This window comes from Equus caballus, chromosome 13 (assembly GCF_041296265.1).
Source record: "Equus caballus isolate H_3958 breed thoroughbred chromosome 13, TB-T2T, whole genome shotgun sequence".
In the NCBI taxonomy this organism is placed as follows: domain Eukaryota; kingdom Metazoa; phylum Chordata; class Mammalia; order Perissodactyla; family Equidae; genus Equus; species Equus caballus.
The window spans coordinates 34,783,618-34,811,066 of NC_091696.1; the positions used below are offsets into that span (position 1 = coordinate 34,783,618).

The window sequence follows — 27,449 nt, forward strand, 5'->3', positions numbered from 1 at the left end:
GAAGATTAAATGAGTGGATGTAAGGCAGGCGGTACAGCGCTCGGCAGGTGGCAAATTTTCCACAAATGGCCTCCGTTGGTAAAATCCCTGTCCCAGGAAAGCTCAGAGCTATCCTTGCGGGGTGACTGGGGATGCAGGTGTGTAATGGGAAGGGCGGAGGAAGGAGCGGAATACAGGCTGAGGTTGCGCCCAAGCCTCTGAGTACCCAACTGGCCCAGCCCGGGGCGGAGTCTCCTCCGGGCCGGGCGGGGGCTGTGCTGTGCCCTGGAGGCACCAAGGGAGCGGGCGTGCCCTGCGGCTGCCCTCGGCTATGGCGAGCGCGGCCCGGGGGTCCGGCCCGTGGCCCCCGCTCTGGCTCCGGCTCGTGGTCCAGCTCGCGGCGCTCATCGGCACCCTCGCGCCCCAGGTGAGAAGCGGGGCGGACGCGGAGTCTCCGAGGCCGGGTCCGGGGCGCGGGGGGCTGGGGCGCGGCGGGACCACCGGGGGCGCCTCGCCCTCTCCCGGGTCTGGGTCGCCCCAAGTCGGCCTCTGGCCAGTGAAAACCTCCTGACTTCGGGGAGTTACCCAGTTGCCCTCACCAACACCTAGCTGGAGAGCCATGCCAGCGTGGAAAGGCGCAGGTGGACGGAACGGCCCGCCCCTCCCGCAGGTGGAGAGAACAGCGGGCGGGCGGGGGGCCCGGCTTGACTGCGGTCCCGCTGAACCGTCTGGGACCCGGCTGCCTTGGAACGCGTGATCAACGTAGGGGTCCTCTGTCGAGAAAGGCGCCTACACACCCGGTTTTAAGGCAAATTCAGGCAGTTCACAGCGCGCCCCATACCCGTGACTGGACCCCGCGTTCCGAACCGCTGGGATAAATAAGTAGATGTGGGGATCTGGTCCAGCGCTGCTGGGAGCGGAAGAGTCCAGTCTTACAGAAATGCAGCGAGAAGGCGAAGACCCGCAGACCAGAAGCCACTTGTGCAGCCTGGAGACCCCGAACTGCTAGCAGGATCCCGGAGCTGGCTGTTCCTGCCACCCCCAGGCCCCGCGTCCAGCTCTGGGTCCACCCCGCGATTGCGACGTAGGAATGCGGGGCCCAGTGTGGCAAGATCGAGTGTTTCCAGAAAAAATGGAAAAATCTAGAAATGAGAAAAATTGGAAATCTAAATTTTTTTTCAAGTGAAATCCTCCATTTTTTTTAATTGGCAGCTAGTTACAAACACATTTTTAAACACGGTGATTGTCAGACAAAACTCAACTGTGGGCCACCAGTGTGCAGCTTCTTCTCTGGGCCACTCTCCCTGCTGGCGTGGTGCAGAGCAGGGAACAGGCCCCGCAAGAGACGGCCTGGAAGGCAGTTTCCTGACTCTTCACCAAAACCGCTGGCTCCGCCCCAAACCTGAGGGTCCTGGAGCCCTAAGTGGCCTTTGCAGGGGTGCGGCTGGGCCACCCGGATGTTAGGGTTCCTGCTGGGAGCTCAGCCTCACCCTGTTTGCTCAAGGAGGGGCCAGAGCAGGTGAGTTAGCCCAGCAAGGGCCAGATGTAAGGGCAGCTCCGGCCCTCCCTCCCTCGGCCACCCCCAGTCTTGGTGCAGGGGGCCCGCTGGAGCCTGGCTCCAAAAGCAGCTGGGCCGGTTTGGGAAGACAGAAGGGGTCATCCCAAAAGAGGCAGACAGTGTGGCAAAGGAGAAGGAGACCAGGCTCTGGAGTCCCAGCGATGGTGGTTCGAGTCTCAGTTCTGCCATTCGTTTTCTGTGTGGCTTTAGGCCAATTACCTAGCCTTCCTGAGCCTTAGTCTCCTGCACCTCTACAGTAGTGAGAACAACAGCACCAATCATGGGGAGGCTGTAAGGGTCAGTGGAGTCCTTTAGTAAAGGCCTCAGTCTTCTTGGAAAACCGGAAGGGACTGAGGGGGAAGGGAGGAGGTGAGACTTTAGACACAGACACAGTGGGAGCTGGAGAAAAGCTGGGAGAAGCCAGACAGCACTGAGTTTCTTCCACCTGGCACGAAGGGAGCTTAAAATAAAAAGTTAAATTGAGCTGGCTCCCTCTGTAACCCCTCTCTAGGGTCAAGGAGATCAATGGGTGGGGCCAGCCGCTTCTCCAATCATCCTTCCTTCTTTCTCTGTCCACCAGAGGAATAGGGAGTCACAGCCAGCCCAGCCTGGGGAGAGGACAAGGGTGGTCCCACGCCTCTCAGAGGAGGCCGCTTTGTTTCCCACTGCAGGTCCAGACCCTCAGCCCAGAAAGCCTCCTGCTGGTGTCCACCCTGGATGGAAGTCTCCACGCACTGAGCAAGCAGACAGGGGACTTGAAATGGACACTGAAGGATGGTGAGCAAGAGGCAGTCACGTCTCCCTACTTGGGCCTTAAGTTGGGGGCGTGGGGCAGGGGTCACCGAGACATACAGCATAAGGATAAGAACACAGAGTCTAGACTCCAACCAGCAGTGTGTTCAGGCAGCTTCACCACTTACCAGCTGTGTGGCTTTGGGAAAGTCACTTCACCTCTCTGAGCCTCAATATGCTCATCTGTAAAACGGGGCCAAGCATAGCGACCTTGCCTCCCAGAGTTCTTGGGAGGATTACATTACACGCATGTCAAATGCTTGGCTTGGTGTCTGGCACACAGTAAGCACCCAATGAATATGAGTTATGCTTTTCAATGGGGAGTCTGGAGGGGGCTCATGCTCCATGTCCCTGTCCCTGCAGATCCCGTCATCCAAGGGCCAATGTATGTCACAGAGTAAGTGAGCCTGCGGTCTTTTAAGGAGGGGGCATCTGGGAGGTGGGGAAGCCATTGTTGTCTGGAGGGAGCTTGGTGAGGGGGAGGGTGGCATCTCAGAAGTAAGGGCAGAAATTTGGGTCTGGAGCTCCATGGTGCTTCCTGCAAGGGTGGGCTCCTGCTAGCTGGGAAATTGGAGGGAAAGCGGGCCTGCATGAAACCAGGGGGCGTGCACCCACTTTCTCCCGTTCCTCTCTGCTCCACAGGACAGCCTTTCTCTCAGACCCAGCTGATGGCAGCCTGTATATCTTGGGCACCCAGAAACAACAGGGATTAATGGTGTGTTTCCTACAGAGCTTGGGGTGGGAGAGAGCCCGGGCTTCTGTGAGCCAGAGCGCGGGGGGCGGAGGGGGCTCTATGGTCAGAATCTGAGTGTCCTGCAGAGGATTAAGCCAGGGCTCTGAGCACGTTATGGGAAAGCTGTCTGGAGGGACCTGTTGAAAGGAGGTGCGGGCGTGGTTCTGGCTGTGTCTGCAGAGCAGGCTGACTGTCAGGCCTCAGAGGATGTCATGGGATTTCTCCAGGACTCTCAGAGTTTTAAGGGGAAACCTACGTCTCAGTTAGCTTTTGCTAGATAACAAATCGCTCCAAAACTCAATAGCTTAAAAAACAGTTTACTTAACTCCCAGTTTTGTGAGATGACAGTTTAGGCTGGGAGGTCTTTTTTTTTTTTTAGCAAGATTATCCCTGAGCTAACTACTGCCAATCCTCCTCTTTTTGCTGAGGAAGACTGGCCCTGAGCTAACATCCATGCCCATCTTCCTCTATTTTATATGGGGGACGCCTACCACAGCATGGCTTTTGCCAAGTGGTGCCATGTCTGCACCCAGGATCAGAACTGGCAAACCCTGGACCACCGAGAAGTGGAACATGTGAACTTAACCGCTGCACCACCGGGCCAGCCCCTAGCTGGGTGGTCTTGATGGAACTTGCTCAGGCATCTGTGGTCAGCTGCTGGTCACCTACATGGCTCTTTCTCAAAGTTGGTTGGGGGTTGGCTGGGCTTTGACAGAGGCAACCGGGCCACGTGTCTCATCCTCCAGCAGGCGAGCCTGGGCTTGTTCACATGGTGTCAACAAGGGAACCAAAAGCAGCCAGAGAGGACAAGGCCCATGCACAAGCTCTTGTCAAGCTTTGCTTGTGTCACATTCACTGATGTCTCGTCAGCCGGCTCTGGTGGTCTAGTGGTTAAGATTCGGCACTCTCACCGCCCGGGCTGGCTTTGTTTCCTGGTCAGGGAACCACACCACCCCTCTGTCAGTTGTCAGACTGGCAGCATCATGTTGCTGTGATGCTGGAAGCTACGCCATTGGTATTTCACATACCAGCAGGGGCACCCATGGGCCCATGGTGGACAGGTTTCAGCGGAACTTCCAGACTAAGACAGACTAGGAAGAAGGACCTGGCCACTCACTTCCAAAAAAATTGGCCATGGAAACCCTGTGAATAGCAGGGGAGCATCATCTGATAGAGCACCAGAGGGTGAGCAGATGGCACACAAAGGCCGGGCAGGGTTCTGCTCTGCTGTCCACAGGGTCACTAGGATCAGAATCAGCTCGACGACACCAACACAAAATGTCTCATCAGCCAAAGCAAGTCACAGGGCCAAGCACAGACTCAAGTGGGGAAGAAACAGACCCCACCTATTTACAGGAGGAGCTGAAAAGCCACCTGCACAGGCACACACACAGGGAGAGGAGGAATCTGTGGCCATTTTTCCCATCTTCCATGTCAGGACTCTCTCTGATGAGGGCTACTGAACATGACTCTGGATTTATCACAGGGGATGGGGTGGAATGTGCTTTGTCAGAATTCTGACTGTGCCATGGGAAGCCTGCCAGAAAAGTCTTAAGTATGTGATTTAGGAAGCTATGGAGCAAAATGATTAAGTGTGCTGGTTCTGGAAACTGTCTGCCTGGGTTCAGGGCCTGGGCCTGCCACTCACAAGCTGTGTGACATTAGCCAGGTTACTCAGCCTCTCTGAAAAACGGGAATGATAATAACCGTGCTAGTGAAAGTCTGTCTGTGTCTCTCTGCTCTCGTTCCTTCCTGGAACTTCTCCCTTGCCCTAGAAACTGCCCTTCACCATCCCGGAGCTGGTTCACGCCTCCCCGTGCCGCAGTTCCGATGGGGTCTTCTACACTGGTAAGCGTCCCTCCAGCCTGTGGGTCAAGGTCCAGCCAGCAGGGACCGGGGTCATGATGGGCCAGCTGGGCACAGAACAAATACCCTCTCCCACACCATCTTGAGAGCTGGCCCACTTTCCACCTCCACAGGCCGGAAGCAGGATGCCTGGTTTGTGGTGGACCCTGCGTCCGGGGAGACACAGTTTACACTGACCACAGAGGGTCCCTCCGCTCCCCGCCTCTACATCGGCCGAACGCGTGAGTCAGGCTGCAGCTGCTCCCCAAGCTCTGGGCAGCCCCCTCCTTTGCCCTGCCCAGGCCTGGCAATTGCTATCCAAGTTGAATTGTGGCCAGTGAGTCAATCTGTCAGTCAGCAAACATTTCATTGAGCACTGAACAAGGAGCTGAGGATACAGCAGTAACCAAAACAGACCTGGTTTCTGCCACTGTGTTGCTCACAGACTCCGGCCTCTAAGCCAGGTGTTTGAGCACTCACCCCTACAAGATAATGTCCCCTGGGGTGGGAGTGGGAGAATTGTCATATGAGTGTGCCTGGTAACCTTGCTTCTGGGCATCCCCAGAGTACACGGTCACCATGCATGACCCCAGGACCCCGGCCCTGCGCTGGAACACCACCTATCGCCGCTACTCCGCACCCCGAATGGATGGCTCGCCTGGGAAATGTGAGTGCCGCCTCTCTCTGCCGCCCCCGTGGAGCAAGGCCACCAACTCAGGGATCCCTGAGTGGCATCCACGACCAAGCCCTACCCCATTGTGACCCACCCTGACCTCCTCAGGGACCCCGCGTACTGAATGATACACTCTGATGGGTAACCTAAGTGGCCCCCTCAACTCCCGGCCTGACCCTCCTGTGACCTGAGAGCCCTTAACATCCTAACTCTCGCACACCCCCAGAGAACCCAGCCAGGTGACCCTGGGGGATTCCCCACAGAGTGACCCCAAGCAACCCACACACACCCTGAGCAGTCCCCATATGTCCTAACTGAGCCCCAGTGTTGAATGACCCCTGACAGATGACCCTAAATGACCTCCCCCCAGACTCACCACACCCTGCTTATTATGACTGTCCTACCCAACTGCCCGAGTGACCTCACAGGAGCCCCATCAATCCCTTGTACCCTGATGCCCTCATTCTGCGTGAGAAGCCACGTAGGTAACCCTGACGCATCACAGTGACACCCCAGGGCCGCTGACTGAGCCCCTTCACACTCTACATGTCTCCTAGTGATTCGCATGTCTCCAGGCCACCCTGATCGACCCATCCTGGGTGACCATCACTCAGACCGTGCCTGACCTCACCACGTCCTAAGTGATTTCTCATGTGCCCTGGACTGAGTCACCTCTTGACGACCCTGACCGATCCCCTGACTGATCCCAGTGACCCAGTGAACTCAGCCTGAACTTCCCATGTCCTGATCACCCTCCAGGTGACCTCACCTGTCCTCCACATACCTGAGTGGCTCTCCTGCTGGCCCACCCTCAGAGCAGTCTCCCCACCCTGAGATGCTCCCTGACCACATTTCCCCAGCCGTCTCTCTTGGCAGACGTGAGCCACCTGGCATCCTGTGGGATGGGCCTGCTGCTGACTGTGGATCCAGGAAGCGGGGCGGTGCTGTGGACACAGGACTTGGGTGTGCCTGTGATGGGCATCTACACCTGGCACCAGGACAGCCTGCGCCAGCTACCCCATCTCACACTGGCTCGGGACACCCTGCACTTCCTCGCCCTCCGCTGGGGCCACATCCGGCTGCCTGCCTCTGGCCCCCAGGATACAGCCACCCACTTCTCTACCTTGGACATCCAGCTGCTGTAGGTGCCCATGGCTGGGGACTGGGAGGAGCCCTCTGGAAGTGCTATAGCCCAGGCCCAGTGGGCAGGCATGATGTTTGACCTTGACACACCAGTACAGCTGAACCAGGGGTCAAAATATTTCAAACTGGTAATTTATCAGTTTGGTAGATAACCAATGCCCTGCACCCCACCCCCACCCCCCCCACCATGTGCTTCTAGGACTCCCTGGATAGCCCCACTGTTCAGCAACTGATAGGGTAAAATCTGGCCTAGGAGGGGCCTCCAGGTCTCCACTCCAGGGCTACAGCCGGCACTTGTTCTGCTTGGTAGGTGCTGTGCCTCATTAGTTGTTAAATTAAATGTCACCCTTCCTTGTAGCACTGAATACCTTAGTGTCCCCATCTTGGGGAATCAAGAGGCAGACTGGGAAAATCAGGGATTATCCATTCATTTAGTTAGTGCCACAAATATTAATTGGGCACTTACTATGTACCTGTGACTTGTTAGGCTCTGGGAATACAATAATATTATATAATACAATAATACAATAATAATACAATAATACAGCCAGTGTTCGTACTTACAGAAACTCTGAGAGTCTAGCAGGGAGACAGGTGTGTAAAGGGGCAATTGTGACATGGCATCCTAAAGGATGATGTAAAAGAAGTATAGGTTTGCCATGGGAATGTATAGGAAGGGTACCTAAATTGAGACTGGGGGCAGGAGGCAGTTAGGAAAGCTTCCTGGAGGAAGGGACATCTAAAATTGAAACCTAAAGGATGAATAGGATATGAAAGAGAGAGAAAGCATAGCAACCAGGGAACAGAAAGAAATTAAATAAGGCTGGAGCATAGATCCGAGCAGGGAATAAGGTCTGAGGCTAACTTAAGGAGGGATGTTGTAGGATCCTTTAAAGAGTTTGGACATTTTCTCCTAGAAAATAAGTAAGAAGTCACTGGAGGGTTTTAAGCAAGGAAGTGATTTGATCATATTTTCATTTTGGAGAGATAACTCTGACTGCAGTGTGAAAAATATCCTAGAGTGTCGTAGGGGAGGAAGTGGACACTTAGAATATTGTGTTAGTTCATCAAGAGATGAAGACACTTGGACTAGGGCGGAAACACTAAAGATGGAAATAAGTGGAAGCTAAGAGAGATTAAGAGGGAAAACTAGTAAGAATTTGGTGGTTAGCAAGTTTGGTGTTTGTGAGCGAGGAGTCAAAGGTCATGTTCAGGTTTCTAGAAGCATATGGCTGCTGTCATTTTCAGAGGTAGGGAGTGCTAGAGGAGGAGAAGGTAAAGAAGGGAGAGGAGGGTGTAAGGAATGAGGTGATGAGTTCAGATTTAGATAATCAAGTTCTTCAAAGAGGTCTGGGCTAGGCACAAATTTAAAAACATTGACTATAGAGTTTGTATCAGTTAGCTTTTGCTGCATAACAAACCATCCCCCAAACTTAGAGCTTCAAAACAGCAAACATTTATTATTTTTTAAGATTCTGCATGTAGGTGGGTGGTTTTTCTGATCTGGGCAATCTTAGTTAATATCTGCTGTCAAATGGTGGCTTGGCTGAGCCTGGATGATCTAGGATGCCCTCACTCACCTGTCTCATAGTTGGTGGACTATTTGGCCTGGGGCTGTCAAATAGGGTCTCTTGTGCCCCGGCAGGCTGTCCTAGCTTTCTTCACATGGTGGTCTCGGTGTTCCAAAGGACAACACGAGAGGACAAGCCCCAGTGCACAAGCATTTGTCAAGTCTCTGTTGGTGTCACATTTGTTATTTGTCTTACTGGCCAAAGCAAGTCACATGGCCAAGCCCAGAGTCATTGTGGGAGGGGACAATACAAGGACATGGGTACAATGGTAACTGAAACTGCCGATTACCATCACTCATCCTTCTCCCCTTTTTCCTCTCCCCCACTAGGATGACGCTGTATGTAGGGAAGGATGAAGCTGGCTTCTATGTTTCCAAAGCACTGGTTCACACAGGGGTGGCCCTAGTGGTGAGAAGGGGTTTCTGAGGGGCTGGAAAGAGGGGATGGAGCAGGAGAGGAGCGCCCCTCATTCGTGAATCTCCATCTTTGCCATAGCCTCGTGGACTGACCCTGGCCCCCATGGATGGCCCCACCACAGAAGAGGTGACACTCCAAGTCTCAGGAGAGCGAGAGGGCTCACCTAGCACTGCTGTCAGATACCCTTCAGGCAGTGTGGCCCTCCCTAGCCAGTGGCTGCTCATTGGTAAGACCCCCTGGCTCAAATTTGGAATAGATGAAGATGAAGGATCTGTGAACCCTGCTTCTGAGCTGAAAGGCTGAGGTCACCTTCAGCCCACTGACTTTTGCCCTTCCCCTTAGGACACCATGAGCCACCCCCAGTCCTGCACACCACCATGCTAAGAATCCATCCCACCCCTGGGAGTGGAACTGCTGAGACTAGACCCTCAGAGAGCACGCAGGCCCCAGCCCTCTTCTTGGAGGTCAGTGCTAGAAGGGCAGAGCGCATGGGGGGAGTGTCAGCTGGCGGGTGGGCATTTCTTGGACCTTTTCCTCAGACTTCTAGGAATAACACTTGGTGGTAGGTCAATTGACTTCACACAGTTTCCCAGAAGAAAAACATTTTGTTTTGTTATTGCCAGAAATGTGTTAGAAGTGTCAAAAGATACTGCTTATCTAAATTGTGGAACATGAGTCACAGTTTTCTTTATTATTCTTCAGTGTAAAAGTTACACAATATTTATCAAGTGAGAAAATGAAAACAGAAAAACTATAAAAGCATGCTCTCCTGGGAGAGGCTTGGACAAGAATCGCCAGTAGTTTAAGTTTAAGAAGGAACAGCCATGACCTGGAACAATAATTCTCAAATCTGGTTGCTCATCAGAATCACCTGGGAGCCCACTCCAGACCCACTGAATTCAGAATCTCTGGAGTTGGATATCTGCATTTTTTGTTGTTGTTGTTGTTATGCCTCAAAGGTATCTGTATTTTTTAGTGACACTGCAAGAGATGAAGCCCACTCTCCTGGGGCACCATGATATTTCAGCACCACGGAGAGTGCCACATTTCCCACCATCCAGACCACTCCCTCGCTGCCCCTTTAGCTAAGCCCAGCCTGCACTAGGTGATGAAAAAGGGTTACAGGTTCCACAGTGGGAAGGGGTGTTAAGAGTGAAAGCCCCTTGGTCCCCAGCTCCTGAGCCAGAGCCGAGAGGAATCTTGGGACCTGGAGCTGCATCCTGAAGAGAAAACCTCAGGCTTGTATCCAGGGCTGGGCCCCCAAGACCTGCTGGCAGCTAGCCTCACTGCTGTCCTCCTGGGAGGGTGGATTCTCTTCCTGATAAGGCAGGTAAGCCCATCGCCCCTGACCTCAGGCCCGTGTTAGTCTTCCTAGGGGGAACTCTGCTCCTCCTCTCCCAGACCACTCAACCACCCTCTCCCTTCCCCTGCCTTCCTCCCAGCAGCTCCCCGAACCCCAGCTGCTCTGCTCTGTATGTTCATGCTCCAGTGCCAGGCCATCTCAGGCAGAGCTGCTGGGCCCACCATGGGCCAGGGCCTGGCAGGGCCAAGCCCTCTTAGGCCCTCCCTCATGTTTCAGCAGCAGCAGCTGGAGGAGAAGCAGCAGCAGGACCCCCCGACACCTGCAAGCCCTTCTCACGTCTCACAGGATGCTCAGTCTCAGCTCTTGGGCACCACCTCACAGGACCTGCTGAGCCTCCAAAGCCCCTCAGAGCAAGCCCAGCCACTTGAAGACCCTGAAGGTGAGCTAAGGGAACAGGAAAGGGCAGAGTCAGGGACAGAGAACAGAGAGGGGGAAGGTTTGGCTTCAAAGTCGGTTTATTAGAAGTCACTCTAGTGGAGTGGTGAAACCTACACATGCTCACCAGAGAGTATTTCGAATAGTGCCTGCCATGTAGCTGAGCACTCTGGAAATGTCTGCCGTCATCTTTTATTGTTGTTGCTGTCAAGGACTCTGGATGCAGCTGGGACTGGGTCTAGATCAACTCCCCTCTCTGTTAACTTTGATGAAGTGCTTAATGCCCCGAGCTTCAGTTTTCTCATCTGTCAAATGGGACTAACAACACTCACTTCCTCATGAGAGGTTACCATCACCATTATTATTATATCATACCTACCTATACATACCTAACACAAATACTAATATTTGTGTTAAAATAACATCGTATTTGGTAACAATAATAGTAAATTACCTAGCTACAATTTGGTACCTTTTCTCCTCTTTAGGGCTTTTTATTTTTTAAACATTTCTCTCCTCTTTTCTCAATTTAATACTATAAACAAGCCCTTGGAAGCTTCCTGTGGTATCTGTAGGATGCTCCAGGGGATCTTTCCCATGCTTTTATGGGTCAGTCCAGGGTACTTCTCCTGCTTCTTTGGCTCTGGGCTGGTCTTTGGTCCTTTGGTCCTTTTCATGAACTGCTGCTGGCACCTCCTGGTCACTGCTCAAACCACTACCTCATGCCTTGGAGCCACTCTGCTGTCACCTTAACTTAGGCTGAAGTCTGTCCCTTGCTTGGTTGGATGCCCCAGTGCTGCTCCCAACATTTACCTTTGTGTTCGCTTTGCCTCTGCTGAGAGAGGCAAGGCCCTCGGGGGCTAGCTCTTGTAGAAAGGCCCCCACCACAGAGTTGCCTGAGCCCTGAGTTGTTGCAGTTTCTGTCACTTTACTGGTTCTGGGTGGGTCCACATATAACTTACCCCACCGCACTCTGAAACGCTCATCTCCTTGGACCTTCTGACTCAAGCTGGGTCTTTCCCCAGACAACCCAGACTCCATCTTTCTCCAGGGTGGTTCCCATCAGAGGGCCCTGTGGCCCCCTTGCCATTGTCCTTCAGTTGCCCCTCACTCACAGCCCATTAGACCCCAGCTTGGCATGATGGAATTCCTTCCCCAGATGCCTCCTCCGTTCTCTGTGTCAGTAGATACCATCATCCTCGGAGGAGGAGAAAAGAGGATGTTGAATCTCAGTCCCAGCCCAGCCAGGACACCTTGTTATGTAAAATACCTAAGCCTCTTTACCTGCTATAAGGAAGGAATCAAAGGTTATCAATGCTTCAGGACAAGAATTCAAGAAAATAAAACACCCAGATAGAGCCTGGGACCTCTGTTGTGAAACTTCGTGGTAACAATCTCTATATAGTACTGGATTTCCTCTGTAATTAACAAAAAATCTTTCTATTTCCTTTACTTTCTTTGTTTAAAGTGCTAATAAACTCTTTACTTTGGCATTTTTGTGGCCTCTAGGCAAAGTCTCGGGAGGACAGGCTTTGGGCCATGTGATAAATGCTGCGATGGTGGCATCACACAGGCAGCTGTGGGAACACAAGGGAGGGGCACGTAATGCCGATGTGGGGAAATAGAAAGTGTCCTCAAAGTGATGTCTAAGCTGTGGTCCCAAGGACCAGGAGGAACTACCAAGTGAGCAGGGAGGGGTGGAGCGGGAGCGCTGTAGGTGGCACCACGAGCACAGGCAAATGTTCCGAGAGAGAGAACGCAGGGGACACATTCTGGAAGCAGAAAGGTGGGTTGCAAACTCACGCCCATGAGTAGGTCAGCTGGATAAAGTAAATGAGCGAAGCAGCTACGTAGGAGAGAGAATAGGGAGTGGTGGGGACTGTGGCAAACTGGAGAACAGGTACCTGTCTAAGCTCCAACAGCTAAGCCTGCCTTGCTTAGTGCTGCAATCTCTTGATACAGAGCATGGCTGAGTGAGTATCTGTTGAATCGATGACCGACCCTGGGCACTGGCGAGTCTTAAACAGCACTTCTCAACTCAGTAAATACACGTGGAATGAATATGTGCTGAGCAGGTATGAGGAAGAGGCAGAGTTATAGTTAAATAGACTGGGATTTGCCCATCAGATATGCAGCTATCGGGAGTCCAGTGTGTCAAAATCTGGGTTTAGTCCGGAGAGAGTCAATAAATGAATGTGGCTGATGGCAGCAAAGCTCCAAGAACCACTCTCCAAAAGAGCCCTCCAGGACCAGCCCCTTGTGGCAGCCTCTGACCTGTCCTTAGAACATCTGTTCAGAAACTCTGACCTGGAAATCTTGCTCCTCCTCTCTTGGTGCGGGGAGAGGACCTTCCTCACGGACCTTTTTATGGTTCACGAAATCCACAGAGTCGTCACATCCTACTCTTGTTTAATTTACACAGACTCATCTACACGTGCTTGGTTGGGTCCTTCAGGACCACCAGCTACATCATATATTCAGGGGTAAGTGGATGCAATCAAGCCAGAGCTTGACTGGCTGAACCAGGGCTGACATTAAGAGCTAGCATTTATACAGCGCTCACTGTATGCCTGTCACTGTCTATACGCTCTGCTTGTATTAACTTGTATGATACTTACAAAGTCCCTGTGAGGTGGATACTGTTATAGTGCCTACCTTACGGAAGAGGGAAAGAAGGCAGAAGGGTGCCTGATCGCCGCCCTCAGGCTCACAGAGCCAGTAGGTACCAGCTCAGGAGCTCAAGGGCAGGTCAGCTGTGGGACAGGACTTCTGTCTGCACTTTGGCAAACTGACTTTAGGGTTTCCCAAGACGCGTTGTGGACTCTCAGGATTTTCAGAGGTAATTCTGACTGCGCACTGTTTCCTCTCATGTGACAGCCTTTGATTACTTTAGAACTTCCCTCCTGCTGTTGCTGCTGCTCCGTTATGTTGATGCAGACGGCTGAGCCAAGTGGTGGCGCACGTGTGTGCAGACTGAGCCTCCTCCCGCTCATTATTTCTGCATTCAAGGCCCTCACAGCCACAGTCCGGCCTCCATCCTAGCACTGAGGATGTTTCTGAATAGCTAACCCAGGAAGCACGTAGTGAGTGTTTACCTCACACCAGGGCATTGAGAGCAGGGCAGGCAGACACACAAGAGACAGGAAACCCAGCAGAACCAAATGAGTGAACAAAAGAGGGGCCTCAAGTGTTTGGGGACCCTCATCTGGAGCCAGCTGAGCAGGGCTTGTTCCAACAGGCTTTCCAGCAACTCTGTCTCTGCTTTCTGAGTCCCCCCGAGACACAGGCTCACTCTTACCTGTGGGTGACATGCTTCCAGCCAGGCCCAGCGCCCCTCCACTCCTGAGTCCAGGGCACACGAGGCTGGGTTACCGCCTGCACCTGGCCCACAGAGGAGAGTGAATGTTCCAGCAGACAACCCAGAGCAATGCTGAGGGGCGGCTTGGAACTTTTCTCACTGATCCCTGAGCCTGATTTTCCTTTGCTTTTCCTAAAGCTGATGGGAGAGGCTGAAGCTGGCAGCTCTTCCTACGTAGAGTGTTCTCAGGGCCACTGAGGGGTGCGCAACTCTGGGGGTGCCCGATACATTCGGCTGTATGAACAGTGCCCCTTGGAGCTGAGCAGAGCACGGCCTGGCCAGATGTGTCTGGGTCCCTGTCAGGGGTCTCTTGCAAGCTACTCAAAGGGAAGAGCAGTAGCTGTCTAAGTCTACGGACCTCTGTCTGCCTGAGCCAACCCCACCCTTCCTAACAGGAAACCAAGGCCTTCCCAGGACTAGCCCTAGGGCAGCTTAGCTTCCAGAGGTCCGCGGCTCCCCTCCTGTCCGGGGCAGTCTTTTCTGCTACTGCACTCCCCCCGCTGCGCTTTCAACTGCCCAAACGCACCTTCCTGTTTGGAGCCAATTCCTCAATTAAAAGGGTTTATTATAACTGGTGGAGGTGGGGAGAGTGCCAGAGGAAGTAAAGGGAAGAAACCTGGGCAGAAAAAACCGAAAGAGGGAGAATGATAAGAGGATAGTATGTCAAACCTCCCCCCTGCCTTTCTTCCTTTGATTCATTTAATGCACAATGATACCATGCGAGATCATTACATGAGTCCCACTTTCAGAGGAGAAATCTGGGGCACAGCAGTTAAGTAACTCACCCAAGTACATGCAAAGAGTAGGTGGCAGCCCCAGGCGCTGGCCCCGGGCCGTCTGGCAGCAGGCTGAGCGTGGAAGTCCAGAGAAAGGTGGGGGCAGCGGGACGGCTCTGGACTGGGCAGAGGGGCGGCCTTGGGCTGAGCAGAGGCTCCCGGAGACCCCGGCCTCCTCTCCCCGCAGCTGAGCCGCTCACCGTGGTGGGGAAGATTTCCTTCAACCCAAGGGACGTGCTGGGCCGCGGGGCAGGCGGGACGTTCGTCTTCCGGTGAGTGGCAGCCAGGAGCCGGGCTGAAGATGTGGCTCTCACAACCCTTTCGGCCACTGTCCCTTGGAGAGCCTTTCTTTCAAAGACTCCCGGAGGTGGGTGCAGGTGGGTAACTCACTCACCACTTGCTAACGTTTTGCTTTATCTCCTCTCCCTGAACCTCTGCTCGCCCGCCTGCCAGGGGACAGTTCGAGGGGCGGGCAGTGGCTGTCAAGCGGCTCCTTCGTGAATGCTTCAGCCTGGTCCGGCGGGAGGTCCAACTGCTGCAAGAGTCGGACAGGCACCCCAATGTGCTCCGTTACTTCTGTACCGAGCGGGGACCCCAGTTCCACTACATTGCCCTGGAGCTCTGCCAGGCCTCGTTGCAGGAGGTGAGGCTGGAGCTCAGGGAGGTGTGGGTGGGGTGGTGGGGAGGTCTGGGGCTGCAGGGTGACACTTTGCTCCTCGCTGCTCCTCAGTACGTGGAAAACCCAGAGCTGGACCGCTGGGGCCTGGAGCCTGAGATGGTGCTGCAGCAGCTGATGTCCGGCCTGGCCCACCTGCATTCCTTACACATAGGTACCAGGCCCCCACGTCTCTCCAACCCAAGCCCCTGCCCTCCCCTCCTCGGCCCTCAGCTCTCCCCTCCTCTCTCACAGTGCACCGGGACCTGAAGCCGGGCAATGTTCTCATCGCGGGGCCTGACAGCCTGGGCCGAGGCAGGGTGGTCCTCTCAGACTTCGGCCTCTGCAAGAAGCTGCCGGCCGGCCGCCACAGCTTCAGCCTCCGCTCGGGCATCCCGGGCACGGAAGGCTGGATGGCCCCCGAGCTCCTACAGCTCCTGCCCCCAGACAGCCCTGTGAGTCGTCCCGCAGCCCCAGGCCACAGGAATCCCTCCGTGGCCTTCTGCTTCTCCCAAGAAGGCTCCGCATCACTGCTGCGTGACCTTGAGTCACTCCTCCAAGTCTGCTTCTTCATCTGTTAAGTGGGGATAATTCATCCCCTCTTACCCAGAGCAGTGGTTCTCAACCAAGGGCTATTTTACCACCCAGGGGACATTGGACAATGTCTGGAGATGGTCTTGGTTGTCGCTCTTGGTGGTGGTAGCGGGGCTTGCTACTGCCATCTAGAGGGTAGAGGCCAGAGATGCTGCTAAATATCCTACAATGCACTGGACAGCTCCCAGGACACAGAATTATCTGGCCCAAGATATTAATAGTGCTAAGGTTGAGAAACTCTGACTTTTTTTTTTTTTTTTAAGATTTTGTTTTTCTCCTTTTTCTCCCCAAAGCCCCCCGGTACATAGTTGTATATTTCGTTGTGGGTCCTTCTAGTTGTGGCATGTGGGACGCTGCCTCAGCGTGGTCTGATGAGCAGTGCCATGTCCGCGCCCAGGATTTGAACCAACGAAACACTGGGCCGCCTCCAGCGGAGCGCGCAAACTTAACCACTCGGCCACGGGGCCAGCCCCTGAGAAACTCTGACTTTTAAAATAGTTTCAGTCTTCACTGTGCTGCAGAATCACTGAGGAACTTAAAAAAGAGTCAGCTGCTCAGGCCCCACACCCAGTGATTCTCACCCAGTCGGCCTGGGGTAGGCCCCCTGGTGGCTTAATCTATATCCAGGGTGGAGAACCCCTGGTGTCAGGGTTTGGGGGAACATCAGATGAGCTAATACAGTTGAAGCACACAGCAGTGTCTGACCCCCAGAGACTTAGGACCCCAGGATTATAGATTTTTGAGTCATCAGTGTGTGGGTGGAAGTTGAAGTCATGGGCATGGATGAGACAACACCAAAAGGAAAGTCACTAGGCAAAGCCACACCCACCCCTAAAGTAGAGAGAAAGCTAGAAATGGCCATCTTGAGGCCCAAGGACCAACGGCACTGAGGTTGTGAGCCTGTACAGGTCTTGTTTCTTTAATCAGTGGCCAATAATTTGAACATTTGGGAAATTCCACAGAAAAATCTGGATTTCTGGATTCTCTTTGAAAATCAAAGTTCTGTGGGGCGGGCCCCGAGGCCTAGTGGTTGTTTGGCATGCTGCCCTTTGGTGGCCCAGGTTTGGTTCCCAGGTGCAGACCTATGCCACTTGTCAGTGGTCGTGTTGTGGTGGTGACTCACATATAGAGCAAGCTCGGCAACAGATGTTAGCTCAGGGCAAATCTTCCTCAGTGAAAAAAAAAGAAGAGAAAAAGAAAGTCAAAGCTCTGCCATCCCAGGAGAGTTCCCAGGAGGCAATCAGCTGGAGCTAGTACTAGCTGCCACCTGTGGACAGGGCCTGTGCCAGATGATGGAGTTCTCATGGCCACTTTATTGTGTGGAATAATTGTGGCCAGGAACGCCTGGCCAGCTTCAGTTACCTGCTACACCTGGAGGAATGGTGCTTGGAAACCTCAACTAGAAACTCAATAGGGATAAAGATTTTGGTTGAAAACCATGGGCCCCTTTCAGTGGTACAGAGGGAGGGGATCCAGGGCCAAGGAGATGCTCTCAGGAAGCATCCTTCGGTTCTAGTCTGAACACAATCCCCAGCTCCGTCCCAGCCCCTGGGAGAATTTAGCCAGGCAGACTTCCTGGAAGCAGAGCCACCCTCCTCATGCTCATCTCTCTGGCCCCCAGACCAGCGCAGTGGACATCTTCTCCGCAGGCTGCATGTTCTACTACGTGCTTTCCGGTGGCAGCCACCCCTTTGGAGAGAGTCTTTATCGCCAGGCAAACATCCTTGCAGGGGCTCCCTGTCTGGCTCACCTGGAGGAAGAGGCCCATGGTGAGAGGGATCTGGGCCCGGGAGAGAGGGGAATAAGCAGGGCATGAGGCTGGGCAGGCCTGAAGCCATCCCTCCCCTTCACCCCTAGACAAGGTCGTTGGGCGGAACCTGGTTGAGGCCATGTTGAGCCCGCTGCCACAGGCACGGCCCTCTGCGTACCAGGTGCTGGCCCACCCCTTCTTCTGGAGCCGAGCCAAGCAGCTCCAGTTCTTCCAGGTAAGGGGGAAATCTTGGGAATGGCCCCAGCAAGTCCCAGGCAGCTGGGCTCATTATCTAAACCAAGATGGAGCCTAGACTCCTAAACATTGCCATCTTGGCACTCCTCAGTTGCTCATTACCACTTTCCCAGCCCCAGCTGCCTGTGTATGAGACTACAGCCCCTTTTCAGCCATAGTGTCATCATGCTATACCCATGCCCACAGAACCCACTGCACTTGTGTGACCTTGAGCAAAGGACTTTGTGCCTCTGAGCCTCAGTTTGCTCATCTGTGAAATGGGGACAACAGTACCCACCTCCCAGGTTGGTGAAGACCTGGCGGGGTAACACGGGGTCAGTGCAGAGAAGCTGTGCTCCACAGGAGGCAAAAATCCTCACCATCCTAAACCAAGAAGCTTTTGCAGCTTCCATCCCCAAGCCCCAGGACACTCCTGGCCTTGTGGCCTCTCATGCTGGTCATGAGGCTCAGGAGCTCTATGGGGTCCTAGGACATAAGCGACTGGCTGGAGAAGGAGTCTGAGCAGGGGCCCCTGGTGATGGCACTCGAGGCAGGAGGCTCCAAGGTGGTCCGGGGCAACTGGCACAAGCACATCTCGCTGCCGCTGCAGACAGGTAGAGGCCAGACTCAGGGTGGGCCCGGGAGGTTGAGGGGGCCCAGCAGGGGCAGCTTTGCCAATGATTTCCCTGCCCCCAGATCTGAGAAGATTCCGGACGTACAAAGGGACATCCGTGCGAGACCTGCTCCGCGCTATGAGGAACAAGGTATGTTCTAGGGCTTGGGTGGGGCCTGGACCTTGGGGCCACCTGGTCACAGCTGCAGCAGGCTCTCTGCTTTACCCCTCCAGAAACACCACTACAGGGAGCTCCCGGTTGAGGTACGGCAGGCGCTCGGCCGCATCCCCGACAGCTTCGTCCAGTACTTCACAAACCGCTTCCCGCGGCTGCTCCTCCACACGTACCATGCCATGAGGAGCTGCGCGTCCGAAAGCCTCTTTCTGCCCTACTATCCGCCGGCCTTGGGCGCCAGGGAGCCACGCCCAGAGCCTGCCGGGAACTGAGGCCTGCCGGACAAGGAGTTGGGCCTATGGCGGAGACTGGCCTCAGCGTCAGAAAGACTGGCAGACGCTTGGCAGCCTGGGGATACTGGAGCAAAGATGAGCCCCGAGCCCAGGCACCTCAGGGAATACAAGAAGAAAACGAAGACTCACATGTGTTTAATGTGTATAAAGGCAAGGAAGGACAGTCCCGAATTCAATAGCAATATTCTGTACAATTCATACGGTGGGGTTGAGAGGGGAGGGGAAGAGGCCGTAGAACCCACACCCAGACATGTACAAAAATAACTTACGTAGTGACCCCCACCTACAGAGATGACGGCGCTCTCTCCCCAGCCTCCAGGGCTGGGGGACACTTTACAAAACTAGCACCATGGGAGCTAACCAGTATGGGCCAAGGTGCTGGTTGGGAGAGGAGGGCACCAGTCCGGAGGAGAGGGAGGCCTACGAGGAGGCCTTGAGGCGATTGGTGGCCGAGCGTGAGCTCAGCAGCTTGTCCACCATGGTGCGGGCGTAGCGGAGCCGGCTGGCCAGCTCCTTGGAGCAGCCGTACTCCTCCAGGAGGCTCAGGCGGTACGTGCGGAAGTCCCGCTTCTCGTCGATGTAGGTCACGGCTGCCATCAGCGGGCACAGGATGAGTTTGGTATGGTCCTATGAGGGAAGGAGGGATGGACAGACAGAGGGTGATCAGTGGATGGAAGATCCCAGCTGCTAGGTATGTGGACAGAGGGAAGATGTCCCAGTTCACGGGGTCGGGGGCGGGGGGGTCTCATCCCAATTCACTCCCTTCCTACTGCAAGGACAGATCCCATACCTGTCCCACTCCCCACCCAACTCTGTGGGCCCGCTGACAGTCACAATACCCCGCCCCAAATCTCCCCAGCCCCAGGGCACCCACGGCTCACCTGGAAGAAGTTGATCTGCACACAGCCATTACTGAGGTGCAGGATGATGGCGCTACGGGTGCGAAACCAGGTCCGCAGGTAGGGTAGCCGGGCTAGCTCGTCACCTTCCCGGGGCGTGATATTGGCGCCCGCCTTCAACAAGTGTTCACTCATGTAGTTTCGGAAATACTTAAGAAGAGTGATCTGGTTGGGAAGTGAGGGAGGGAATCCAGAGTTAGAGCCCGGCCCTGGCAGGCAAATCCCTCACTCCCGGCCACACCCAGCCAGCACTCACCTTCTTCATCAAGGAGTTGGGATGGGAACTCACGGTGAGGTAGGACTCGGTGCCATCACGCTCTATGTACTGCAGGCTGTCGCCATCATTGTACAGGATGAGGCGCGTAGAGTCATTGAAGAGCACCCCTACGCTGTTGTCACACAGCTGATACCCTAGCGGTAGGTGGAGGGAGACCTCAGAAAGGGGGAGTAGGGAGCAGGGGGGCATTGGGAGCTGGAACGGGGAGGCCTGGGATGGAGATAGGAAAGTGTTGAGCCAAAACAGGCAAGAGCCTGTAACAACTCAAAGGGTCACTAGGCCAGGCCTGAGCCACCCACCCATTCTGGAGGAAACCTACCGAGGCCGTACTTGTCCGAATAGTCCACCCACTTGCTGACCCAGAAGATGGGGATGCAGGCGGGATCCTCAGCCTCCTCTGGGACAGAAACAGACGGAGAGCTGGTCAGGACCAGCCTCTTCCCCTCTGGTCCCCTCAGGCAGTCCACACCAGGCAGGCTTGCTGGGCACCCAACCTGGGCTCAATAGGCCTGGGGCCCCAGAGAGGAGCAAGCAAGGCCTCTGCCACCAAGCTCAGACCAGCAGCAGGACAGACGTCCAAGACGAAAGTTACAGGGCAGAGTACCAAGTCCACTCATTCAGTCAGGAATGCATTCATCCAAGGCCCCCTGTGTGCCAGGCACGGTCGCAGGCACAGTGAGCAATGGCACAAACTCAGCCTTCATGGAGCTTGCACTCCAGGCACAGGGACAGAGACTCATCAAAGTAAACATGGACAGATATTACAGTTACTTCGATCATGGTGAGAGTCCGTGGCTGACGGCTTATCTGGTTTTCCAGTTTTGAGTGATTAAAAAATTGTGAGAAGATAGACAATTCCAAATACATCAACATGTTATGTTCAGTGCATGCAATAATCTCTTTTTAAAAAACACAATAAACAGATATGGAAACTTTAGAATACATTAGGTGAGAAGTGTTATGGAGAATTTACAAAGCAGGGAGGGGGGATGTGCTAGGAGTGGGGCCCGGGGACATGCGCAGAGGGGACAGCTGAGGGAGGTGAGTGTGTGCGCCACGCAGATCTGTGGAGGAAGTGCGTTCCAGGAGAAGGGAACAGTGCGAGCACAAGCCCTGAGGCTGGAGCGCGTCTGGGGCTGTTATTTCGACTGTCTTGAAGACGGAGCGGAAGCAGCAGCGTGTGCGGATTACACAGTAGCACACTGAGGGCTGGAAGACGGGGCAGTTGTGGAGCTAGAGCAGACGCGTCAGGAAAGGGAGGAAGGGGCCAGGCCGAGGAGGGCCTTGGACAACAGGCTAACTCATCTGGATTTTAATCTACAGGAAATAGGGGAACTAAACGTTTTCCGGAGACAGGGGCCTGGCGAAGCCACCCATACTGTGCTGGCGGAGACTTCCCTGCCCTCTCCAGATGCCCCAGGCACCCCCCTCCCAGGCCCCTGCCGTGCTCACCTTGCCTCACCAGCCCCCGCTCGGAGGGCCTGGAGGCATTGACGCTGTGCAGCTGCTGCAGCATGTCACCAAGGTGGCAGTCGACTGCCTCGCTGGTCTCCCGGACCACTGGTTCCTCTTTTTCCCGGGGCCGCTCGGGCATGGGGTTCTCTACACCTAGGAAGAAGATGAGACATGGTCATCAGCTGGTTAGAGGGGCACAGGACCCCCTGCTACAGCTGGGACTCTCCCCAGGGAAAAACTCTTAGTTGCCATTGCTTTGGGTAAACTGAGTCAGTGCCAGGTTATTAGAGCTCATGTGCTAATGACAGGTGCACAGTACTCGCTGCTACCTCCAGGACCAGGCCAAGCCCTTTAGGCAGGCTTCACGGCCACATACACACAGAGCTTCAGACACTCAGGCCCTGACGCTGCAGCACACCACCCGTCACTCGGGGAGACAGGTCAAAGGCACCAGCAGTTTGGAGCCGCCCAGCTTCAAGCCAAGAATTAAAAGCATCTTCAGCACCAGGAAAATGGAAGGCTCAATATATCACAGATCGGCAGGATGGATTAAGGAGGCATTTAACGAAAATGTAAGAAATTTTTTTCCACCCTAAAATTTGCTTTATATACTCATATGTGACCAAAAAGAGTCTGAGAAGATACACATTGAAATTTTAACATGGGTTATATTTGAGTGGTAGAAGCATGCATGATTCTTATTGTCCTTATGCTTAGATGTTTAATTCTTTCCCCACCAACATGTGCTAGTTCTCCTTGTATATGTGAAATTCCTCTTAAAATATTTAAAGATCAGAGTTTTCAATTAAAAAAACTATGCTAAGGACTTAAATGTGAAATAATAAGATATTTGGAATTTGCTTTTAAAAACTCTAGCAAGAAAGGGAGGCGGGAGTGGGATAGATAAAAACAAGTACCGGCAAATGTTGATAACTGCTGACAGTGGATGATGAATACATGGGAGGTCATCTTACAGTTCCCTCTACTTTTGGGTAAGTTTGAAAATTCCCAGCATAAGAAGTTTTTGTTGTTGTTTTTCTAAAGATTTTATTTTCCCTTTTTCTCCCCAAAGCCCCCTGGTACATAGTTGTATGTTTTTAGTTGTGGGTCCTTCTAGTGGTGGCATGTGGGATGCTGCCTCAGCATGGCTTGATGAGCGGTGCCATGTCCGCACCCAGGACTCGAACCGGCGAAACCCCGGGCCGCCACAGCGGAGCGCACAAACTTAACCACTCGGCCATGGGGCCAAGCCCCAAGAAGTTTTTAAAAAATGTTTTATGTTCAAAAATTAAAACCAAAAGAAAAAAAGCTATCCTTAAAATAATATTACATTATAGGCCAAAGAATAAATATCCACGAGTCCATAGTGACACAAATAACCAAATAAATAAATATATGGGAGAGAAGCGACAGGTCTACCTTACAGAAGAATTCCAACTGACGAGTGCAGAGGGAGCGAGGAAAGAGGAAAGGCACTGTTGGAATACCATGGTAATAATTGCTGCAGGCAAGATCCACCATGGATGCTAAGATAGGTGGGCAAAAGTTTGAGGAGAAACAGGAAAGCCTCAAAGTGGCTCCCAGCAAGGAATGTATTAATTACAAAAGGAAAAACAGGATTGGTGGTGACCAGGGGAAAGGGGGGGTGGGGGTGAGCACAAAGGGTGAGAGGGTGCACCTACAACACGACTGACCATAATGTACAACTGAAATTTCACAAGGTTGTAAACTATCGTAATCTTAATAAAAAGTAAAAAAAAAAAAAAAAAAGGGAAAAACAGTAACTCTGCAGGGGAGAAATCATCAGACAGCACTATGATCAAGATTAACCTCACCAAGAGAAAGAGATGTCAAAAATTGAAACCAAAAGAATAAAGTAGGGGCTGGCCCCGTGGTCGAGTGGTTAAGTTCGCGTGCTCCGCTGCAGGCAGCCCAGTGTTTCGTTGGTTCGAATCCTGGGCGCGGACATGGCACTGCTCTCCAAACCATGCTGAGGTGGGGTCCCACATGCCACAACTAGAAGGAGCCACAACTAAGAATATACAACTATGTACCGGGGGGGCTTTGGGGAGAAAAAAGAAAAAAATAAAATCTTTGAAAAAGTAATTTAAAAAAAAAAAGAATAAAGTAATCCTTAACAGTATTAGATTATAACTGAAACAAATGAATTTACATATTAAATTGCTGCTATATCCACAGAGAGAAAAAAAGTATTTCAAGTGACCTCTCTTTTTTTTTTTTACACTATATATCCTTAGTGAAATGTATTCTAAGGACAAATAGAACTGCAAGAAAATAAAACATCATTTAATAAAAGGAATTAGTTTATATATGTTGAAAAACTTATGTATATTAATGTATGTAAACAAGATTTTCAGTTAAGGGAAAAGAAATACAAATATAAAATCAAAGAAGTTGGGGCCAGCCCAGAGGCATAGCGGTTAAGTTCGCGCGTTCTGCTTTGGTGGCTGGGGTTCATGGCTCCGGATCCCAGGAGTGCACCTAGCACCGCTCCTCAAGCCATGCTGTGGTGGCATCCCACATAAGATAGAGGAAGACTGGCACCAATGTTAGCGACAATCTTTCTCAAGCAAAAAATAAATGAATAAATAAAATCAAAGAAGTAAAAATCCTGTAATATATTTGAATCAGACACTTATAAATTACCAAAAGAAAAGTAGTAACGCCATACCAGAGAAAAAGATTTGCTATAAGACAAGATTGTATCAGTGTCAAATTTCCTACACTTGCTAACTGTGCCATGTGCTGTGGTTATGCAAAAGCATCTTTGCTCTCAGGAAATACACACTGAAGTGTTAAGTGGTAAAGGCCAGGATGTACACAACTTACTTTCAAATGGTCCAGGAAAAAATATATATATATTTGTATATGTCTATAAAGAGAAAGACACTGATACAGCAAATGTGAAAAAAATGTTAATTGGTGGATCTGGGTAAGCGGGTACAGGAGGTTTTTGTCTATTTTTATAACTTTTCATAAGTTTGAAATAACAAAATAAAATGTTGAAAAACATGAACGAGAAATATCAGCATAAACTCAAGGTTGTCTCCCCCAAATTATGTACTTCCTAATTCTGTCCCCTGAAGAGACCTAGAACAATGACAACCCAAGCAATGGTAGGTGGCTTTATAAGAAAATGTCCATCCTTTTATTTGTTTTTGTTTTTTTTTTTTTGAGGAAGATTAGCCCTGAGCTAACATCTGCTGCCAATCGTCCTCTTTTTTTTTGCTGAGGAAGACTGGCCCTGAGCTAACATCCGTGCCCATCTTCCTCTACTTTATGTGTGGGATGCCTACCACAGCATGGCTTGCCTAGCGGTGCCATGTCCGCACCCAGGATCCGAACCTGCGAACCCCAGGCTGCAGAGAAGTGGAATGTGCGAACTTAACTGCTGTGCCACTGGGCTGGCCCTATCCATCCTTTTAAACGGAAGCATATACCGAAGTTTATGAGGATAAAATGATGAGATGTCTGGGATTAACTTCAAAAATGCTTCAGCGCAACCAGAGGCACTCGCAACTAAAATATACAACTATGTCCTCGGGGGCTTTGGGGAGAGACAAAAAAAAACTTCAAAGGAACAAAAAAGGAGAGATGAAGCAAACGTGACAAAATGTTGATAGCTGTTGGGTACGTGGGGGCTACTACACTATGTTCCATGTGTATATTTGAAATTTCTCATATTTTTTCAATGACCCATGCAAGAGTGATGTTAGGAATTTTTTTAAATGATAAGAATTTTTCAGGTGTGACATTCAGTCCACTCTCTTTTTGGCCTGACGGGGCTGATTCAGCCATGGCAAGGTCTGTCTTTCCTGACAAGGTCAAGGGGAAGAAGGGCATTTTGCCATGGGAGGGTGGGAGCTGGGGATTCAAGGACCAGGGCCTGTCCTACTGCACACATGAGCTCTGGGGACCACCCATCCACGCACTGCAGCCTAGGCTCTCCCTGGGGGTCTGCTGTCTCCCCAGCCCCTTGCTTTACCTTTATTGAGGACTGTGAGAGGCTTCCGGTTGCTGGGGTCCAGGCTGCTGGGAGCGATTGAGAACCTCGGTGGAATGGTGAGGCAGGTGATGGGGAGACGGGCAGGGATATAGCCAGAAGTGAAAAACTCGTCATTGAGCAGCTCGTGAATGGTCGGGCGGGCAGTGGGATCTGTCTGCAGCATCTTCTGGATGAGGGAGGCGGCCACCGGGTTGATGTGCTGGAGCAGAGAGAGGGAGAGCCATAAGCAGGACTAATGGGGACTTGAGTCCAGCACTGTCACAGAGGAACTGCATGTCCTGGTCCACACGCGGGCCCCTGGTCTCCAACAGGCCACACTCCCCACTATCGGCTTCCGAGTCAGCAGGCACCAACCTAAGTGAGGACGATCATTTCTCCTTCCTCCTGAGACTCAAGATTAGCTTGAGGTCATTTTTCCCCTGAATTTGCGCTCCCTTAATTTGAGATGCTCACCACTGGAGCAGCACTTGAGAACACAGGCTCTGAGGTCATAAAGAACTGGGTTCAAATCCCAGCCTGCCACTCAACACCAGCTGCGGCAAGTAACCCGACTTTGTAGGGCCTTTGCATCTTCATCTCTGAACTGGGGACGCAGCGCCAAGCTTGGAGCCCCAGGGAGAAGACTCACCCTAGCACAGGTCAGGTACATAGTGACAGCCTACCAGTGGCTACGCACTTACTATGTGCCAGGAAAGCATTCTAAGCACTTAAAGAATATTACTCATTTCACGGTCAAAAAGACATCTAGGAGGCACAGATCTCTACCACCATGCCCCTTTTGCAGATAAGGAAACTGAGGCACAGAGAGGTTAGGAGCCTTTCCTAAGAACACACACCTAGTGAGTGGTGGAGCAGCACCCACTCCGAAGGAGTCTAGAAGGCTCAGGCACCCACACTCTGAACCACGCCATGCTCTGTCTGACCCTTTGACTGATTTAGTCCGTCTGTCCCTATGGAGACAGGACTCTTGCCCTCAGACAAGGTGAGGATACCAAACTGGAAAGCAGCTGTGTGCCAGGCTTCCACAGGAACAGGCTATCCCTTTCGGTGTGTTTACACTGGTGGCTGTGAAAATGCACACCACTTTGGACTCACAGAGGTTCACAATTCTGTGAGCTCTTACTGTATATGTAAGGCACCCCAAGGTGCTCCAGAGGCAGTGACTCCATCTTATAGATGGGAGACTACAGAAGATTCAGGCCAATTGCCCATTGTGACCTGGCTGCTAAGTGGCAGAGCCCATTTGAATCAAGACCGTCCCTTTCCAAAGCTCAAACAGCACTTCTGCTTCTTTGTGCACAGACGTCAGGCTCTGCATGCAGTTTCAGACACGGGCCCTCCAGAGCTCTGCAGTTACCCCAGCTCAGTAAATAGCTTTGGGGAGAAAACAAAACAAAACAAAATAAATGTAAACTTAAAGTGTGCTCAGTCACCTTGGGAATGCTGTATTCATTCTTCTTGATCCGGAGGTAGGTCTCTTTTAGGCAAGAGGTCTCAAAAGGCGGCTTGCCCACTAACAAGGTATACCTGTAGGAACAAGGTGGGACGTCGCTCCAGACTCTCAGCCAAAACTCAGACATGGGAGGAATCATCTCAGGGCCAGAGTGGAGGCCAGGCATCCCTGGGACACTCACTCTGAGCCTGAGGACAGTCCCCACGTCCCCTGAGCAGCCCCAGGAGCCGGGACACTGGCGGGGAGAGCCCTCAGGAGAATTCAGGTGATGAGATAGAGCTCCGGGGCCAGTGACTTTCAACTACAGCCTGTGGTGATCCAGGGCCCCAGAGGCCGTCGGCCAACACGAAACAGGTCAAAGTGGGTGGACGACCTGTTCTGACGGAAGCAGCTCCATGTTCAATGGTGCAGAACTTAAAGCTTGAAGTTTCCACTTGGAAA

General features: G+C 52.6%; 2 protein-coding genes across 8 annotated transcripts in view; one reads left to right on the forward strand and one right to left on the reverse strand.

Annotated features, from left to right (window-relative positions):
- Nucleotides 1-21,013, forward strand: ERN2 (endoplasmic reticulum to nucleus signaling 2). 7 transcript variants are annotated; one of them, XM_023616113.2, is made up of 22 exons: nucleotides 124-406; nucleotides 2,209-2,314; nucleotides 2,693-2,726; nucleotides 2,972-3,044; nucleotides 4,838-4,910; nucleotides 5,042-5,149; nucleotides 5,473-5,574; nucleotides 6,457-6,721; nucleotides 8,624-8,702; nucleotides 8,790-8,937; nucleotides 9,054-9,175; nucleotides 9,886-10,041; nucleotides 10,294-10,453; nucleotides 14,771-14,855; nucleotides 15,037-15,226; nucleotides 15,314-15,413; nucleotides 15,494-15,693; nucleotides 17,454-17,601; nucleotides 17,690-17,817; nucleotides 18,307-18,430; nucleotides 18,513-18,580; nucleotides 18,664-21,013. In XM_023616113.2, the coding sequence occupies exons 1-22, from the start codon at nucleotides 311-313 to the stop codon at nucleotides 18,874-18,876; spliced, it is 2,778 nt and encodes a 925-aa protein (XP_023471881.2). In that variant the 5' UTR covers nucleotides 124-310; the 3' UTR covers nucleotides 18,877-21,013. The 7 variants fall into 7 exon arrangements, with proteins under 7 accessions (XP_070088198.1, XP_023471881.2, XP_023471880.2 ...); XM_023616112.2 differs by having other exon boundaries at nucleotides 140-406; nucleotides 10,291-10,453; XM_070232097.1 differs by lacking the exon at nucleotides 2,693-2,726 and having other exon boundaries at nucleotides 1-406.
- The window catches only part of PLK1 (polo like kinase 1), a 12,794-nt gene continuing 4,361 nt past the window's right edge, over nucleotides 19,017-27,449 (reverse strand). Inside the window, exons 4-10 of the mRNA XM_023616117.2 lie at nucleotides 26,989-27,082; nucleotides 25,535-25,754; nucleotides 21,526-21,681; nucleotides 20,393-20,470; nucleotides 20,053-20,207; nucleotides 19,779-19,961; nucleotides 19,017-19,524 (exon numbers count right to left, since the gene is read on the reverse strand). Coding sequence (XP_023471885.1) covers nucleotides 19,318-19,524; nucleotides 19,779-19,961; nucleotides 20,053-20,207; nucleotides 20,393-20,470; nucleotides 21,526-21,681; nucleotides 25,535-25,754; nucleotides 26,989-27,082 — 1,093 coding nt within the window. The 3' untranslated portion in view covers nucleotides 19,017-19,317. The remainder of the gene's footprint in view (nucleotides 19,525-19,778; nucleotides 19,962-20,052; nucleotides 20,208-20,392; nucleotides 20,471-21,525; nucleotides 21,682-25,534; nucleotides 25,755-26,988; nucleotides 27,083-27,449) is intronic.

Bases quoted from the DNA above. Each gene is read 5' to 3' on its own strand.
- ERN2 (XM_023616112.2), top strand. From the start codon at position 311: ATGGCGAGCGCGGCCCGGGGGTCCGGCCCGTGGCCCCCGCTCTGGCTC. The intron at 10,042-10,290 runs GTAAGCCCATCG...CTCATGTTTCAG, and splicing joins TTCTCTTCCTGATAAGGCAG to CAGCAGCAGCTGGAGGAGAA. The intron at 15,227-15,313 runs GTGAGGCTGGAG...GCTGCTCCTCAG, and splicing joins GCCAGGCCTCGTTGCAGGAG to TACGTGGAAAACCCAGAGCT.